This window comes from Aulonocara stuartgranti (assembly GCF_965226115.1).
Source record: "Aulonocara stuartgranti genome assembly, chromosome: 3".
Classification (NCBI taxonomy): Eukaryota; Metazoa; Chordata; class Actinopteri; order Cichliformes; family Cichlidae; genus Aulonocara; species Aulonocara stuartgranti.
In genome coordinates this window covers 28,828,567-28,848,412 of record NC_138941.1, presented here as the reverse complement: position 1 = coordinate 28,848,412, position 19,846 = coordinate 28,828,567, and the positions used below count along the sequence as shown (strand labels likewise).

The following is a 19,846-nucleotide window of genomic DNA, read 5'->3' as shown; positions in this document are numbered from 1 at the left end:
TGGCACACTTAAAATCAATCCTTAGATTTTTCTGAAAGTCGACAGTGCCCCTTATAATCCCGTGTGCCTTATGTATGAATTCTGGTTGTGTTTACTGACCTCGAAACGATTTTATGTGGTTTTAATCTCGCCAAAATGAAAAGGAGAGGCCGTAGTGTGATTGGCCAATGGGCCAATGCTGCAATGCTGGTTACATGCTGCACTGCTACACCCAGTTGTTAGAGTTTGTATTGTTGATTGTTATTTATGCTTAGAAATGTTTAACCATAGATGCTTAGAGGTGTATAATCAATTGTGTAGTGATAAGTTGTGTGATCTTTAACAGGCTACAGAGGCTTGGTGTGCATTCCACACTAGAATGCACACCTACATCCTGGGAGCACGGGAAGAGGTCGCATCTTGTTTTAATTGTTTTATGGTAGGATTAACGTAGCTACGTGCGTTCTAGTCTAAGTGCTTTTCTGTTTAGATGAACTGCTGGACTTCCTCACCGGGGGGGGTCTAGTCTACCCTCTTCCTGACCAAGGATGTTTGACCCTTTGATCAGCAACACACACACACACACACACACACACACACACACACACACACACAGGCAAGGTACTCTTTGTTTGTATGTAGACGTCGTATGTTAATGAACCTATGCATATTCATGTAACCTCAATAAAAGGACAGTGTTACGGGAGGACGGACGAGAGCAACTGGGGTCAAGCGAAGGGACGGCGCTCTGTCCGGTCTCTCCCGTGCACGAGTAACATGAAGAACTTTGCCTATTTGTGTCTTGCTTAGCAGTGTAATTATATTGTCTTCAACGTTCCAGCGGATGGGTTCAAGCTACAAACCTATCACCAGTCATAGGATTCCTCCATTGGCCAAATCCTACTTTAACTTCTGAAGATATCTGAATATTTTTGTCACATTGTGAATTCATTTAAAGCCAAGAGAGGGACAATTGTGTTTACCCAGAATCGGAGAAACCTGAAAACAAAAAGCAACTTCTAAGATCAAAGAGTACAGCACGAAAAGCACAGTGTGTGGAGATTTTCTTTAAATTGTTTTTAAATATTTGTTTTCACTTCAGTCCTTATAATTTAACTTTACTACGCTCCATGGCTGGCTGATGGAAAACAATTGCACAAGACGGAGAGGCACGCGGACTGCTTCTACTGCATACTGTGTACACTGCCTCCATCTGACAACAGAGCTCTCTACATACAGACATACATGCTAAATCATAAATCTACTTAAGATGCAGAGAGAAGATCAAGGAAATCAGAACAAAACAATCAAAGTATGTGTCAAAAATAATATCCTTTTATAAAATGACAAAAACTTTTAATAAACATACCAGTCATTTTTGTGAGCTAGATGAAGACAAACTTGTAAAGTGAGTGTGCCTCTGTTGAGGAAATGAGAGTAAAGGATCAAGGATGTATAAACTTCCCCCGCCGTACTGTTGGCCTGTAAAATAACAGTGGACAGGTGATGTAACTGTATCATGTATCATATTTAACTGGCACACTTTAAAATGATGGGTCTGCGGTAAGAAGGTCTCATTTTGTTAAATGTCAGCTGTCTTACTTCCTCTCTTTATGTTTTCCAAACCTGTTCTGGTGGGAGGGTCTAAGACACAATAAGAGGATTGAGGAAATGAGAGCAAAGGAATCAAGGATGTAAAAACTGAAAAATAAGAAGAGGGAACATAATTTGTTTCTTTGTTTACTTAACGACGTCCTTGTTATTGGTATTTCCTGGATGCCAAAGTTATTGTCTTTGGCCGAATGCAAAAGTCTAAGTCACTAAGTGGGAATATAGAACAACTTTTTGAGTTGTGACTGATAAAACAACTTTATAAAGGTTAGAAACACATGTGTGAAGAGTTTGAGTGGTGGGAATGTAAGTTGAATGAATGCTATTAGCAGATCTAAGTTGTGGGTTCCCTCTGATGGTAAAGAAAGACCATTAAAGACCAGCATGTTTTATGATAGATTTTAAACTGCTGAGCATCCAAAGAGTAGATGATGCACTCTACTAGTGGAGACATCAGCAGTTTGATACCTGACAAGCAATAAAGCTGTCAGAGACAAATAACCTCATCTCTCTCAGAGACCACCTCTGCTCCAGGTTCAGCCTGCTGCGGGCTGCATATTCTAGAGTGATGGCCGGGCTATACCAAAGTTGATTTCTCACACCCACATCGAGAGATTTGAAAAAGTGTTTACCCTCTTTCCTGATTTTTTTTTTTTTTTTGCATGTTTGTCATAATTAAACGTTTAAGACCATTAAACAAATTAAATATGTAATTGTCTATTCTGGGAGTGTAAGTTGACTGCTTGTCATTAGCAGATGTAAGTTACGGGTTCTCTCTGATCACTTGACCACACTCACTCATTCACACACATTTTATTCTATGCCCTAAATGCTTTCTAACATTCATGCACACACATTGATATATATATATATGGAGCAATCTGAGGTTCAGTGTCTTGCTTTCAGAAACTTCAGCATGTGGCCTGGAGGAGCGGGGGTGTGAACCATCAAACTTTAGACTAGTACGGAATCTGTTCTATTGTTTGGAAAGTCGAGAGTCCAATCCCCAACAATGACAACAAAACTGTCAGGGAGAAATAAATTCACCTGTCTCTCAGAGACTTCAGCTCAGGGCCTACATCTTCCAGGCTGACACCCACACTGATGGTCAACAGTATTACCAAGTTTATTTGTCACATGCAATATGTTATATTTTGCATCTTTGCAGGAAAATGGTTTCTATCAATCTATTAATTTTCTTACCCACTTTAGTGTTGCAGGGTTTCTAGAGCCTATAACACAGGAGAGAGTAAGGATATACCCAGGACACGTTGCCAGTGAAACACAGAGCAAACACAAAGAGGAAAACCAATCATTCACACCAAATTAGATTCAGCAGTTAATCAATTTTTTAAATTGGAATGTGGGAGGAACTATCTGCCAAAAATTATATTCTTTAATAAAATGAAAGAACTTTTTACTAAACAAACCAGTTGTTTTGTGAGCTAGATGTAGACAAACTTGTAAAGTGAGTGTGTCTCTGCTGAGGAAATGAAAGCAAAGGAATCACGGATGTATAAACTGAAAAATAAAAAGAGGGGAAAGAGCTTGTTTCTGTGCTGTCACTGTTTCCTGAAAGGCAAAGTTAGTCTGTCTTTGGCCCAAACTCAAAAGCCTTAAATGATGTTGGATGTAATATAGAACAACATTTCATTCAGTACACAACCTTCTCTACTTGTGACAAACTTGGTGGTTCAATCCCCAACAATCCTTATAACTTCCAGGGATAAATAAACTCTTCTCACTGTTGTAGAAGAAAATGAAAAGGTATGATATTTGAACAATTTAAAAATAGGTCTAAAATTAGAAGTTATCATGAACACTGTTATTCTCCTCTGGCATGTAGAACATAAAATGCTATTGAATTTGCCTGTAAAATAACAGTGGACAGGTCAGTTAAATATGGACATGTGTCATATTTAACTGACACTGGTTTAAAATGATGGTTCTGAGGTAAGAAGGTCTCATTTTGTTAAATATCTGTTGTCTTACTTCCTCTCTTTATGTCTTCCACACGTTTTCTGGTGTGAGGGTCTAAGACACAATGAGAGGTATATCTGTGTTTTACACTCATGGAAATCCTCAGATTCTGGATTTCCTCCTTTTTAGTGCTTTCCCAGGCTTTTACTGCTGTGGCTTTCAGTTGCTGTTTGTTTGTGGGTCTTTCTGTCCGAGGTTTAGTCTTCAGCAAGTGAAATGCATGCTACATTGGGTTAAGTTCAGGTGACTCACTTGGCCATTTAAGAATATTCCACTTTTTTGCTTTATGTATGCTTTTATTTATTATGACCCAAAACATGTGGCTATTTTTTTGCGTCATGTCCATTTTTATTCTGAAATGCAGCCAAATCAATTTGACAATTTGAGCAGACAGTTTTTCTCTGAAGGCCTCAGAATTCATTTGGCTGCTTCTGTACTGTGTTACATCATCACTAAACACTAGTGTCCCAGTGCCACTGGCAGTCATCACACTGTGTCCACCATGTTTTAAAAAAATGATGTGTTGTGCTTTGGAGAATGAGCTGTTCCAAGCTGATCTTGGTTTTATCTGTCCAAAGAATGTTTTCCAGATCTGCACGGGCATTTTTAGATGTTTCTTAGCAAAGTCCAACCTAGCATTTCTATTCTAGAGGCTTACGAGTGGCTTGCACCTTGCTGTGAACCCTCTGCATTTACTTTAATGCAGTCCTCTATTTATGGTAGACTTGGACACTGATACAACTACCTCTTGGAGAGTGTTGTTCACTGGTTGTTGTGAAGGGGATTCTCTTTACCATGAAAATTATTCTGCGATCGTCCACCACTGTTGTCTACCATGGACGTCCAGGTCTTTTCACAAGTTCACAAGTGCTTTCTTTCTTTCTCAGGATGTATCACACTATAGATTTTTAGTTGATATGAAAGTAAGTACTTTGTTACATTTGTTTAGCTTGGATAAGTAATGACTAGTTTTGCAATAAGCTACCAGATCCATAATGGCAAGATAGCGTTTATTAAAACTGTTAGCAAGAAGCTTAACAATATCATCAGATGAGATGGAACCATTAAAAAGAGAAAAAAAAACAGACATAACAGAATCGTCAAGAAAGAGTCTACTTCTAATAGATTTAAGGTCACTGAAAATAATTTATGTGCAAATGGTCTAGGTAACAACATAGGTGAAGACCAATTTTAAAGTGTCTCCTGCAGTGTGAGTAGGCTACAAAACATGTTGAATGAAGTTAAGAGTCCATCATGCTCAGGAACTACTTATCAGTACTGTCTGATGAACCATGAACATAAACGTTTATGTCCCCAACTATGATGGTCCTACCTAACCTAACTAAATAGTGGAGGATAAGAATTAAGAAAGTAAATTGCAATAAAAGGGCAGAGTTCCTTTAATTATCGTCATAATCATCTTGAAAGAGCTTTAAGAGCTTTTACAGGCCATTTGGCATAAGAATACATGTTTAGAAATGATAGGACCTGCACCTCCATGGTTGAAATCCGTGGTGCACATAAAAATGAACATAGTCGTACAACATGTGACGCTTCAGTCTCATGTTTTTATGTCAATTTTCCACCATGAACTCATTAATTGGACATGTGAAGACCTTGGTGGATGTAAGGTAACCTAATTCAAAACTTTTCCAGCTACTGTATTTATAGAAAGAATGTCATACACACATATGCACAAGTTAACTAAAGCATGACCTTCTGACAGTGACAGAGGCACAGCCAAACACAGGCATCATCTTGGTCACAGAACTTGTAAGGGACATGTACATAAAAACAAAACAGCCTTATGCCAGCCAATGAGAGACCTCATTTTTAAGTCACAGCCGACATCTGAGATCATAAAACACAAAACAATGCAGAGCTGTGTCACATGCTATATTTATCTGACATTTGTCTCATTTCATGAATGTCTCATTTTGTTAAATGCCTGTTGTCGTAGCTCCTCGCCGTGCATGTGTTTCTCACTTTGTGTGCACACTTCTCTGGACTGAGTTGTAATGAAGTGATTGAGGAAATTAGAGCAAAGGAATCAAGGATGTAGGAACTGAAAAATACGAAAGGGGGAAGAATTTGTTTTTAGGTGTTGTCTTAACTGCTATCTTGCTGTTTACATTTCCTGGATGACAAAGTTACCCTGTCTTTAGCTCAAAATCAAAAGTCAGAGCTACTTGATGGCTGTTTCTAGAACACCAGCTGTGTCTAAAAAGCTTTTTGAAGGTTAAAAACACATGTAAGTAGTGTAGGTTGATTGAATCTTGTTACCAGATGTAAGTTAGTGAGGACAGTTATTGAGTGACATATCCTCCTGGGAACTGAGGAAACAAGTATTTTTCAGTTACATTTTTTGTGATGTCTTGCCTATTAGTAGTTAAAAGAGGCCACCCAAACATGTCTGTCTTTGAAAAGGCCAGGATATCTTCTTTTGACTTCGACAGGAGGTATTAGAGTAGCTGAAATAAGTTAAAAGATATAGACCAAAAACAAATGTCCATCAAATAGAACATAAATGAATAGGCTGGTTCTCAGAAGGTTGTTGTGTAACTGTGGTCTAATAAAGTACTGGATGCAACAGAAGCAAAAGTTGTTTGGTACATTGTACAGCAGATAACTATTGAAAACTGCAGCATACAGTATAACTTACATTGTTTAATCTTCCCTTCATAGTTTATATACTCGAGCCTCACAAGGATGGACTATTGAAATTAATTATCGTCAGGCTGATCTAAAAACTGTCTGAAAATCCTTCAGTTAATCAAAAAATGCCATAACAAGAATACTGAAGGTGACTTGAGAGAGAAAGAACATGTTTCTCCTTTATTGGCTTCTCTTGATTGACTCCCCGTTGAATCCAATATCATATTCAAAATCCTTCTCCTCGTGTACAAGGTCTTGAATAATTAGGCCCCATTTTATCTCAAAGTTCTCCTGCCTAATCACCCTTTCCTGCCTTCATTCAATGGGGTACAGTGAAGAGTGACAGAGGGGAAGACATGACCGCACACACCACCGCACGGCCTGTCTCCACAGACCGCGACAAAGATATTTTATATTAAAAAAACAAACTGTATCCATTTCTGTGTTTCATGTCTTTAACCTGCAACACAGCAGAAAATTTGCACTAAATCATCTCAGGAAGTTTACTGTGAAAATCTTTTACAAGAAACCACCTAAAGTAAAACTGAAAGTGTTCATCCAACAGTTTAAAAGGGCTGATCAGAGTGCACCTGGACTGCATTCCCACAGGGACTTAAGAAAGAGATTTATCTGCAGTAGTGAGAGAACAATTTTACTTCAAATACTACAGAAGTAGAACCCCCCTCCCCCCACCCCCAGGACTTTAGCATAACATTTTTGCTATGGGCATATCTCCTTTATAAAGGTAGGTAATTTTTTAAACTTTTCTTTTATCAGTGATGTACTTTTATGTGCATATTAAGAAAACCTCAAAACTACTGAGCCAACAAATAAATAAAAAAAAATACATTGAGACTCTCCAGCATCTGCAGGACAGTGCTAGGAGATTAAACTGCAAATGATGACATCCAGCAATGACAAGTCTTTTTTTTTTTTTTTTAAAGAGAGAGAAGAAAATAGAATTTTCATTTTCATTTAGTATTTTGTTTTTTAACTTGTATTTTCATTTTCTTTTTTGCATTTATTTAACGTGTGCAGATGTGTGGGCTCACAAGCTTTGGGGCTCTGGGCTGTACAGGAGCCTAAAACTCATGACCGGTGTTGTGATGTCAGTCTAAATTGCCCAATTGATGAAGGAGAAAGGCATATAGCTGGTGCGCATTTTTAAAAATGTGACAAAATAATATTTGGGACAGAAAAAGCTAAATACTTACCTATGATTAATGTAACAGAAAGAAGCTGCCTACCTAAATAATCTGGAACAAGAGTTGGCTGACAGTCTGTAACAACGATGGAGGTAAAACAAATGAAGCAGAAATACTGTTTATGTACTACAAAGTTAGCACCATAATCTGTTAGACACAGACAAGTTTTGTAGTTTTGCATATTTAGAACACCACAGTGGATTAAAATCAAACAAGCAATATGGGATTGAAGTTTAATTTGAAATTTAATTCAAGTTGTTTTTTTTAATCAACTGTTTAGGAATTACAAACATTTTTATATACAGTCTCCCATTTTCAGAGGGTGAAAAATATTTGTCCAAATTAACATAATTCTATATATATAAAGATTGCTTTAAACTCTTTATTTCCGTACATGAAGGTGTCCCTTGATTTTAGTCTTTCATAATGACACATTTATCTCCTCAAGAGTTTTCTGGGCTTGGTTAGATGTTATGGTTCACTACCATATTTTTCGGACGATAAGGCGCATGGGATTATATGGTGCACTATTGACAAAAAGTTCTGTTTTCATACATAAGGCACACTGGATTATAGAGCGCATAAAAAAAAAAGGCCTCTTGCTTGCTTCCTCTACTTCCATACCATTGATTCATTAATGTTGAATTCTCTGGTACCTGCTCTATAAACACTGGAACAACAGTATATGTGTCAGGGCTCTGTGTGCGGGCAGGCGGAGAGGAGGATCGAAGCGCAGGACTCAGACACTGAACTGTAACTCAAACCTAAGCTTTATTGCATAAAACAAAAGATGAAACTGAGTAATGGTACTGAACATGAAAAACTGACACGAAAACACACAGGCATGATCTGACCATATAATCCCAAAAGTTGGCGTTCATTCTCCAGGTTCACTGTGTTATGCTTTGGTATACTAACATAGCTGTGTCGCTAGCGATCACTAGCACAGCATTACATACCATCTAGCCCAACTTCAGTAACCCTACAAACGTTACTGCTGTGTAGTTTTCTGTCTTCATTTATAGCAAAGCTGTACTTTTTATTTTTGCCCAGAAATCTCTCAGTCAGAACATGATATATCATGTTTAGGTAACTAGCGAAACTAGCAAGCTAACTTTCTGCTAACTTCTAACTCTGTTAAATGTAATAAATTCTGTTTTCATGGATGTCTGGATGTTAAACTTAATTGTTACACCTGGTAAAGCAGCAACACTGATCATTTTATTAAAGATGAAAGAATTTAAACAGTGTTCGTTTAGGACCTGACGCAGACGGCGTTTTGGACACAGATTACTATGAGCCGCGAGGCTCCTGATTACGGTAGCCATAACACTCAGACAATCCATCAAGCAATGCAGGTTCGTAACTAAGAAAAGTCCTACTAAAACACTTTTTTACAGATTTTTGAGCGCCGTGTACGACATAAAATTGGTTCGAGGTCAGTAAACACTGCCAGAATTCATAGATAAGGTGCACCAGATTAAAAGTCGCACTGCCGAGTTTTGAGAAAATTTTTAAAAGGATTTTAAGTGCACCTTATAGTGCGGAAAATACGGTATGTAAATAATTCCACCAACATTCACTTTTGTTGTCCTCTTTAGTCTTTTGGGCACATTCCCATGCTGTGTTAAGTTAGTTTGTCCAATTATTTATTACCTTCTGAAAATGGCAGAGTGTGTATAAAAAACGTTTAACAAATGTCTGTTATTCCCAAACAGTTACTGCAATAGTTGATTGTTTGATTTAAAATTCACTATAAATATACACAGAGGTAAATCCACAAAAATTGTGTCTTTGTAAAATAAATTATTGAGCTGACTTAACTTTTATCTTTTATTGTTGTTGTTTGTTTGTTTTTTATTGTTTGAAATAATTTGTCAAAAGGCAATCAATAATGAAGATAGATTTTTTGAGCTATACTGTGAAGAAGTAAAGGACCCTCCATCAGCACCATGTTCTACCTGTCAACAGATTACAGGAGGTGAAAGTCTTATTTACTTTTTCTTTGCCAAAGCAGAATCATACAGTGTAAGTTTTTTCTGTAAGTAAAATCATTGCTAATAATATCCCTATTATTATTATCCCCACAGTTCCTTCTTGTCATGTGACAACAATATTGTATAATGTCAGCACTAAGTTAGTGTCTCAGTATTTGGACACACCTGCAGGTGAATGGAAGAGCTACATTGTGACAAGTTGTGGTAAGTAAAAGATAGGTATTGTTATAAAAATAATAAATAGTTTTCAGATAAGTGCACATCACAAAGTGGCCCCTACCTTTTAGGTGGAGACCTCAGTTCATGAGGACATAAAAATAAAAAAAAACATTATCGTAACCCTTTAATACCTGACCTGTCACTGGCGACAGAAAGGGGTTTTGTAATAGTTTTTTTTAAACATCTCTAACTCCTGAACCATTTGCTCAATTGAAAGAATCAAATGGTTTCTAAAAGCAGTTGCCTTTCAGAAACCATCCATGGTTATCCTAATTGGGCTTTCATCAAGTCAGCAAAGATGCACAGAAAAGAAGATCAGACACCAGCTAGGGAGGATCAGAAAGACAAACGCAACAACATTGTCCTCCCCTATGTAGCCAGTGTATCAGAGAAATTCAGGAGAGTCTTCTCCAAGCACGACATCCCAGTTTACTTCAGATCCAGCAACACACTCAGACTAAAACTGGTTCATCCCAAAGACAAAACTCCTAAACGCAAATTTAACAATGTAGTGTATGCTGTACCGTGTAGCGAGGAATGCCCAGACCTCTACATTGGAGAGACCAAACAACCACTTCATAAACGCATGGCACAACATAAAAGAGCCACCTTCACCGGACAAGACTCAGCAGTCCACCTGCATCTAAAGGACAATGGTCACTCTTTCAAGGATGCCAATGTTCAGCATTTTGACAGAGAAGACAGATGGTTTGAAAGAAGCCATCTATGTCCATTGTGAACGACCATCTTTGAACAGAGGGGGTGGTTTACGGCACCAACTGTCTGCCATCTATAATCTAGTGTTGAGTTCCCTTCCCAGACGCCTAAACACCCACTCACATCCTGGGCAATCTGACCTCAGGAAATCACATGATAGGGTGGGGCTAGGTTTGACAATGAGCTCACCCAAAACCTTTGCTGATTGTGACCTACACCCGTCTTCACACCTTGGCTCATGTGGTTAGGTAGAGAATCATTACGGGGTCCATTGTCCCTCTCGGTGGGTTACTCCCACAGGGCTTAAATCTAGGACTCTCCACCATTTGACCCTAGAACTTGTTAAGGTTCACATATTGAGGAAGGAGAGTACAAACGACCATGGTCCAGAAGATCTTGGTCAAACAATTGATTTTAATGAATACACGCGTGGGAAGACCAGTCTGTACGCAGACAGGGATTGATCTTCTTTTTTTTGTTGTTTTTTGTGTTTTTTTTGGGCCTGTCCCGTTTGGCTCTTTTGCCATCAGAATTGTTGTCTAAAGGCAAAGAAAGATGCCCAACGGATTTACTTTACCAAACTGACCATCCCAGCCTTGCCGTAATGGTCCATTTGATTCACCTTTTATTGTTTATTTTATTTTCACTTACTGAATACGGGACAGACTTGACTGGGGGAAAGAAGGGGAGAAAGAAAGAGGGGAAGAGAAACAGCTGAGAAGAGGGACGGGGGAGAAGGGCAAAAGACAAAAACCAACAGAACGGGCAGAGAAAAAAAAATGCATATATCAATCATCTGGATCACCTGCTGAGAAAGAAAAAAGAAAGCAAGCAGAAGAGAACAAGAGTAATAGAATAAACAACATCACAATGATATATGGGAATATGACAGTAAATACTAAATATTAAACATTATTGTGCAGCACATAAGATCAACAGAACACAGTGTGCTTTGAGGTAGGAGCCAAAAAGGGTGTAGTTTGTGGGTGTGATCACCCGTGTGTACACCTGTGAGCATGGACGCGTTTGTTTTTTGTTTTTTAAAAGGTTCCTTCATGTAATAATCTGCTAGAGGGTGTGTGGGGGGGGGGCACAGCCCCGTCCTCCAGGGCGTGAAGCAGGTGTGGAGGAGATCAAAACTCCAGACATCCAGAGGCCCCCAGAACACAAGAGACCAAGGAAGACCAACAGAGGGGCAGCTGCGCCACTGTCCCGGAAAGAGCTGAGGAGAGTCCCAGATGAGGGCTCACTCAGCAGCCGCGGAGCATAAGCCAGGGGGAGTTGCAGTGACGCGCCCGTGAGCTCCGCCGGCAGCCAGCCGCGCCTGAGTGACCGAGCCCCAGGCCGAGAGGCCGGGGGCACCCCACCTCCGAAGTGGCCCGAGCGAGCCCCAGGCTCCAGGCCCCGATAAGCGGCCGCCAAGGAGTGAGCCGGTGTGTACCTGGACGCCCATCCCCGGACACAAAGAACCACCAACGCACCGATGTCTGAGGGGGTCCGCCACTGGCAGGGGAAGTGGTGGTAGGGGGAGATAGGCCTCCAAACCTTGGAGGGCCTGAGATGTCCCCAGAGAGGTGGCGCCTGACACCCAACCTGACATATAATTCAATTCAATTCAATTCAATTTTATTTATATAGCGCCAAATCACAACAAAAGTCGCCTCAAGGCGCTTCATAGACACAGACATACAGGCACACACAGATACAAACATCCATTCCCACCCTCATGCTCTCATATGCACTTACTCCACACTCAACCAACGTGGAGACAAACATAAAGAGACGTTGTACACACGATCACACTCCCCAAGCGTACTCTACAAACCGGGTCTAGGTGCCCCCGCCCCTGGAGGGGGGGACTGCACCCAGACCCAGGTGGTGTTTCCCTTTTCCCTGCGGTGGGGGGAGGCAGACCGCCCCGACTCTGCAGCAGCAGGAAGGCTCCACACTCCAGACCGCAGTCGGACGGCCAACTCCTCCTCCTAGTCCTAGCCCCCCCGCTCCAGCAGGTCGCAGAGAATGGGGGTGATAGAAGACTCCAAACCTCCCTCCACCCGCTCACTGTAGTGTTGATGCATGTGTGTTCTAAGGTGCATTTAAAACCCAGGAGGGCTTGGAGCTACCTGCCAGAGAGCAGCAGGTAAGCGCATGGTCCCTCCTGCTAGCCCTCAATGTCTACGTGTATTTAAAATTGAGAGGTGGGCAACGATGCCAGGGGTGGGGTGTACACCCTGATGGTACTTTGGACTCCGTGTATCGTGCCCACCCCCAAGATCCTATATGTATGTGTAATGAGAGTGTGAGTAATGTGAATGTCTAAGTTGTGGGATAAAATTGAGGCAGAGGCAGCCAGAAGGGGACAGAGGGGGGGGGGGGGGGGGGGGTAGCCTCCTCTGCACCCTGGTGACATACCCCTACTCCAAGGCCCTGCATGTGTGGGTGGTTGTGGTGGAGCGGGAAGAGGGAGGCAGCTGGAGATGGGGAGGGAAGGAAGGGAGGGGCAAGTGACCCCTCCCTGGGGCCAGCTCCCCCGCTGACCCCAGTAGGCACCCCCATACTCCGCGACCCGCCAGGGAAAGGGGGCCCAGGCCCATCCAGACCGGGCCCAGTGCAGCAGCGCCACCCGGCCCCACAGAGCCCGGGACAGTCCACCCAACCCCACCACAGAGAAAACTGCACCCACCCCACCATCCACTCATCTTCCAGACTACATAAGACAATAAACACCCAGGCTGAGATCTTCCTCCACCTCTCCTGTATCTCCCCCTCCTGCAGAGGGAGCTCCTGAGGAGAGGAAAGCTCCTGCAAGATGTGACAATCTCCCCCACCAGTTGAAGAGCCCCCCAGGTGGCTCGACGCACCGGCGGCACCCTGCTCCAGGGCTGGGCCCCCATGCACCCACCCGCCCACAACCCTGGCAACACACCAACCAGGACCCAAGCCCCCGAGGCCCGGTCCGGGTCCCAGCCCAGAGACGGAGCGCCCCCAGAACCTCACGCCCATCCCGAACCCACCCAGGGGCAGCCAGGCTACCAGGTCAGTAACCCACGTCCGTCAGCACAGACCCTCCCCTAGCCCCGCTGCACGCAGCCGCGAGGAAACAGTCACCTGAGAGCCAACAGAGCCCCTAACCGGACATGACCGCTACCCCGGGTTGAGCCCCCCAAGGAAGATGCCTCCGGGGAACCCCCCGACGCCCTAAGCCTGTCCCTACCCCCACACCAATCACAACAGTGAAGGCGGGACCAAACTATGACCCCCCCACCCCCACTAGGTGATGGAGCTGATCAAAGGAGCCCAGAGCAATTGATCTGATGTGGTGGCAGAGGCTGTATCAAGACTAATGTAATCTAATAGATAATTTCTATATTGGTTAGAATTAAGATTATTTTTATTTTTCCAGTTCATGAGGACTGTTTTCTTGGCTATGCATAGTGGACTGGGCCCCCATGCTGGTGGGAAATGGCTGAACAATGGGTGTGGAAATAGTGATGGCGTGTGTGTTACTGGCAGGTTTATTGGAGAATGTTCGGGTTTTTCTGCCACCACTATTTACAGTCTTTGAAGAAGAGCAGAAAAACTCTTCCCAGTCCACGTCCTCGTCTAGGAGGGAGACTCCCCATGAATCAGAAGTGGGTCTATGGTGCGTTTCAAGTGAGTAATCAGATGGTGAGTGCGAAAAACAGTCACTGGAGCTCACCATCGGGAGTGGCTGAAAATAGTCCTTGTTATGGCGACGTGTGCGCCGCTTTCTCCGGGAAGAGGCAGTGGGTGGGGTACACAGCCGAGCCTCTGGCACGGGAGCCTCCATTGAGCCGAGGTGGTAGGCGGAGCCGCTGTGCCATGGCGAGGTTGAAGGTCCGGTGAGTAAAACGGCTGGCGGGCGAGCGAGGAGCGGAGCAGCGGGAGAGCGAGCGGCCGAAGCTTGGCCTGCGACGCCCACTCTCCACGGCGAACGCTCCGATGCAGGTGAGGCAGCAGGTGGAGGACCGCGGCGTCTCCGAGGCCCGCCCAGAGCCAGACGAGTCCCCTCAAAGACGTGCTCCCTCTCTGAGAAGAGCCGCTGTTTCCACCTGAGCTTCTCCGCCCAAATGGAGAGCGCTGCGTCCTGCCGCTCGTAAAGGTCCGAGTCCGCTGGGTCAATAGCGTGTCTTCTTGGCACGGGTCGTGTCATTCTGTCAGCGGTTGTGTGTGGAGGCGTGGAAGAGATGACCCAAACGCTGGACTCACGGTGCAGAAGTGAAGAGGATTTATTGGAGGGTGAATAAACAAAGCAGGAACGATGGAGTGAGTGACTGACTGGCTGAAAGACTGGAAGACTGGCTGGCTGACTAACTGAACATACAGACGGAGGGACGACATGAACATCAACATCACAATAACATCAATGACACGACATTGGACTGGTTGAACTGAGGGACATAAATACACAGGCTGAGTGATGAGAGATTAGAACCTGGTGAGTACACAGCTGAACATAATGAACTAATGATAAACGGGAAGAGGACGGAACATAATGCACATGGACCAAAGCTAACACAATAAAACAGGAGGTGAAGCAGACAGAATATAAACAGTGAACATGAACTAAGAATACTGGGTCAACGACCCAGAAACCCTGACAAGATAAAAGAAGGATTGATTAATGATCCTTATCTGCAGCCATCCAAAGGTTATTGAAGACTTCAAGGAGAGCTGTTTTAGGGAAATGCAGCTATCTGAAACTACACTGAAAATTATCAAGAACATTATGCTTCTCAAAAATATTATTTAATTGTTTCGCAAGAACCTTTTTTGATATTTCGATTTTGGTGATAAAGAAAATTTTGAAGTGGGCCTATTGAACATGATGGATCAGGATTTGAATTTTTCAACAGGTGTTGAATGGCACATAACTAATGGGACTATCTGTGAGGTTTCATTTTTACTGAGTACATACATTTTTTAAAGAAAAATTTCCAAAGTTTATTGCAGTCCATATTCAAGAAGGTTGGTGTAAATTATGTTGTTGGAGAAACAATATTAGTCATGATGTTGAAGAACACTGTTGGTTTCATTTTTTCTAAAGAAATTAGACTATAGGGTGGATAAAGTTTTTCTTTTTGTATGATGGTTGATCAGTGCTTTTGGACTGATGATCTTGGATTTTTATAGTAAGATATTTTAGCATAATAAGGTATGTTGAAACCATGTTTTTATCCACAGAGACTAATCTGGAAAAGTTATTGGATGATCTTGGGTTGGAGCAGTACTACAGAAAGAAGCTAACACTCAGAAAAATACTTGAGATTGATGAGAAGACCATCACTGATGAAGTTGCCAACTGTAAATCCGACCTTCCTTGGTATTTTCTGAAGAAACTGATGATGGTTAATGTGACAGCGAGGAATGTGACATATACCACAGTGTGTAAGTCAGACAGTGATGGTGTATCAGGGAGTCAAGAGTTCAGTATTGAAAATCTGTTTAAAAGCCCAAAAACAGGTGGCATGATAAACCCCCTTGATATAATCACTGCTCTTTTTCTGTGTTCTGATGGTCTTGTGCAGCAGGAAATGGCAGTAAAAATGTCCACATGTCAGTTTTCTGTGCCTTTGCTGCTTCCCAATTGTGACACCAATCAGTGCACACTCATGCTGTGGGCCATGAGAGACATTGTTAAAAAGTACAGACCTCAGTCTCTGTCAGAGTCCAAGGGCTTCATTGAAGACAGAATCGTTCTCTCTGAACTTCCAATGATCTCTTTTGTCAGACTGGGTGAGTGCTCTTTGTCCAAGTCAGAGATTCTCAATAAGCTTCTGAGCAATTCTCAGCAGTACCATGACACCTTTGTTCATCGCAACATGGAGTGTGGTGACAGTCCAAGAAGAATATCCAACGGACTGACTGAAATTACTTGGTATCTTCCTGGTGGAAAAGCAAACATTGATATTTTCAGTCAGCCAGTGGCTGTAGCTAACCTTCGTGGCGACATTGCTTCATTCGAAACACAATACTCCTTTCTGTGTCAGACATCTGCAGCAGTTTTTGTGTTCTTTGACCATTTGGACTCTGACTGCAGTCTACTTACTAACCAACACCACAAGGCACAGATCTTCTTAGTGGGTAATAATGTGAGCAAGCACAACAGTACAGATGCTTTGAAAAAAGTAGTACTCAAGTTGGGCTTGACCAACAATAACATCATCATTAAGACAAAAACAATAAATGATGCAGACTTTGTCAAAAGTTTGAGGGAAATGGTCAGAGATGTGGTTAAGAACTCAAAAATTAAGATGTCAATAGAGCAGATGGCAGACATTGCCCATGAACTGGGGATCCTGGTTGATGAAGACTCTCCAGAGTGTCAGACTGCGAAGACAAATGCAGATGTCATCACTGCAGAAATTCAAGACATCCATATATTCAAAGAAGATCAGCTTCCACGGCAAGGTGAAATATGGAAAGAACTGACCTGCTTAGAGAAGGAAGAATGTCGACTTCGAAAAGTTGGCTCTAAAAATATTGAAGATTACAAAAGCCAACTTCAGAAAAATAAAGGACAACTGAGGAAAAGGCAGAACTCTTATGACATGTCGACAGCTATGACATGTTTCATCAATGCAATATCAAGCCCAGGAACAGAGAGGTTTTATTTCCTGAAATTGATGCGAATGAACCTCGATAACATGTCTCGTATAAAACTGTCTGAACTTCGGGAGAAATATAAAGAAAAATGCAAGAACCCTGAGAACAAAGAGGAGATCAAGGAAATTGACAGACAAATTTCCAACAGCTCACTGGGGACTGAACACTTCTTCCGTGAAATGGGTCAGATCTATGAAGCTTCACTGTCCCTTCCACAAACAGATCCAGCACGTCAACAGCTGCAGCATCTGCCCAAACTGTGTGCAGAGTTGTTGCTTGATGGATTTCCCCTTGAGCTTGTAGATGGAGATGCATCCAACATCCCTCTCAGATGGGTGAGTGATGTTCTCTCTCAGCTCAGTGACTTGGTTTCTCCAAACAGAAAGATCCTGGTAGTCACAGTTCTTGGAGTTCAGAGCACAGGAAAGTCCACTCTCCTTAACACCATGTTTGGAGTGCAGTTTGCAGTCAGCAGTGGTCGATGTACTCGAGGTGCTTTTATGTCGCTCATCAAAATCAATGAAGACATGAAAAAAGTCCTAAACTGTGACTTCATGCTGATCATTGACACTGAGGGCTTAAAGTCACCAGAACTTGCACAACTGGACAACAGCTATGAGCACGACAAGGAGCTTGCAACACTTGTTATAGGGCTGAGTGATGTCGCCATTGTCAATATTGCAATGGAGAATTCAACTGAAATGAAGGACATCCTACAAATAGTTGTGCATGCTTTTCTCAGGATGAAGGAGGTGGGCAAAAAGCCAAGATGTCAATTTGTTCACCAGAATGTGTCCGATGTTTCAGCCCATGAGAAGAACTCGCGAGACAGGAAACTGCTCCTGGAACAGTTAAATGAGATGACCCAGGCAGCAGCCAAAATGGAAAAGAAAGAGGAGAACAAGAGCTTCACTGATGTGATGGAGTACAGTCCAGACACTGGGAACTGGTACATTCCTGGACTCTGGAATGGAAACCCACCAATGGCACCAGTCAATGCAGGCTACAGTGAGGCTGTATATGAGCTCAAGAAACACATCATCCAACTGCTGAGAAACTGTGAGTCATCTGCTAATGATATGACGGATTTTAAAGAGTGGGTGACAAGTCTGTGGACTGCAGTAAAGCATGAAAACTTCATCTTCAGCTTCAGAAACAGTCTAGTAGCTGATGCATACATGAGACTCTGCACAGAATTTAACAAATGGGAGTGGGAATTCAAAAAAGAAATGTACACCTGGGTAACAAAAGCAGAAACTAAAATTTCCAATTTTGGAACAGTTGCAGCAGAATCTGAATCTTCTGACATGAGAGAATTTGTCACATCTTTGAAAAGTGAAGCCTCCACAGTGCTGTCCACATGGGAGACAAAACTTCAAGAAAATCTGACACAGTATTTCAAGCAATCAGAGGGGCATGTGTATCTGGTTGAAGGATACAAAGAGGAATTCGCAAACAGTGCAAAGAGCCTTCGGCGTGAAATGGAAACGAGTGTTTGTAATCAGCTCGCAGCAGCAGCAGAAATCAGACAGGGGATGGCAGAAATTGATAAAATTAAAGAGAACCATCAAAAGGAGATTGAAAATGCAGTTTGCGCTTTGATAGATAAATGCAGAATGAAAAAAGTCCAGATGAGTGATAAAGAGCTGGACAAAGAGTTTGAGAAGATGTGGAGTGAAACTCTAAAGAAGCTTTCTTTTTCTGAACAAAAGATCACAAATGTCTTCACCAGCGTATCTCACTACCTGAGAATCAATCTTTCACACAGGGGGAGTCATGCACGTGAATTATTAAGTCAACAATGTCTGGACGATTGTGGAAAAGAGTCTTTCAAATTTACAGCTAAAGGATCCTACAACAAAATTAAACATAATCTCAGCAAGTGGTTCATCATTCATGATCACACTATGGCTGTACAAGAACTGGCTGACAGCATCATCAATGATTGCACTCAGTTTGTGAGAGAAAGAGTGAAAAGGAAAAACAACTACTCTGATACTTATATCCAGGAGATCCTACACATCATTGATGAGAAACTACAAAACAATCAAGATGTTAGGACAGACATTGAGTTTGAAGTTTCTCTCAAACAGCACATCTGTGGATTTGCAGCCATAGAGTTTCAGAAAATGCACGAAGATTTCATCCAAGCAAATGATCCCTACAGATGTCTGATGAAAAACAAGGAAAGGTTTCGTGATGATTTCATTGATGTGTTCCATGAACAAGACCAGTGTCAGAAGAAGGCAGAAGAATTCACCAACAAATGTTAGAAGCCTGCTGTTGAAGATTTTATCAGTCGATCCCTGGGAGCTGATATCATTCATGAAATGCTGACATGTGAGCAGTTCAGCACACGAATGTCCTTCCAGTATTCAGTTCTATTGGATCTCCTTTCAAAGGATGATTTTAAAAACTATGTGAGCTATATTTGCTCATATGAGAAATATGTCAAGACATGGATACACAACAAAATAGTGGAGCGCTTTTCAACTGTGTCAACAATATCTGAGTTTGAGGACCGACATCTTCAGTCCTGTATCAGAAGCTTATATGATGCAATCCACAAGGCAAAAACAGGAAAGAGTGATGACTTGAAAACATTTGTTGAAGATATTTGTAAAGAACTTGGTGATAAACTGGTCATTTCCCAGGATGCTCTTGGTGCTTTCATGATCCTGAACAATGCTGACAAAGAGCAGTTTGCTCACTGGCTCACAGTGTCTGTGAATGAGATGGCACAAGATCTGAGAATGAAGTTTAAAAATGTAAATACCGAAATGAAACTACAGTATCTCCATGTACAGCCCCAGAATGAGCTTTTCAACAGACTGGTTGGTTGTGGCAAACAGTGTC

The 19,846-nt window shown here is 42.2% G+C and overlaps 1 protein-coding gene and 1 long non-coding RNA gene across 2 annotated transcripts in view; one reads left to right on the top strand and one right to left on the bottom strand.

The window, feature by feature from the left end:
* LOC309702113 overlaps positions 1-19,846 on the bottom strand; it is a 226,520-nt gene that overhangs the window by 121,252 nt on the left and 85,422 nt on the right. The window lies entirely within an intron of this gene.
* Positions 9,587-19,462, top strand: LOC309702084 (up-regulator of cell proliferation-like). Its single transcript, XM_082526491.1, has 2 exons — positions 9,587-9,631; positions 15,569-19,462. Exon 2 carries the CDS (start codon positions 15,727-15,729, stop codon positions 19,261-19,263), a length of 3,537 nt encoding a protein of 1,178 aa, XP_082382617.1. The 5' UTR covers positions 9,587-9,631; positions 15,569-15,726; the 3' UTR covers positions 19,264-19,462.

Excerpts from the sequence above, each read along its gene's own strand:
- LOC309702084 (XM_082526491.1), top strand. The coding sequence starts at position 15,727 with ATGATGGTTAATGTGACAGCGAGGAATGTGACATATACCACAGTGTGT.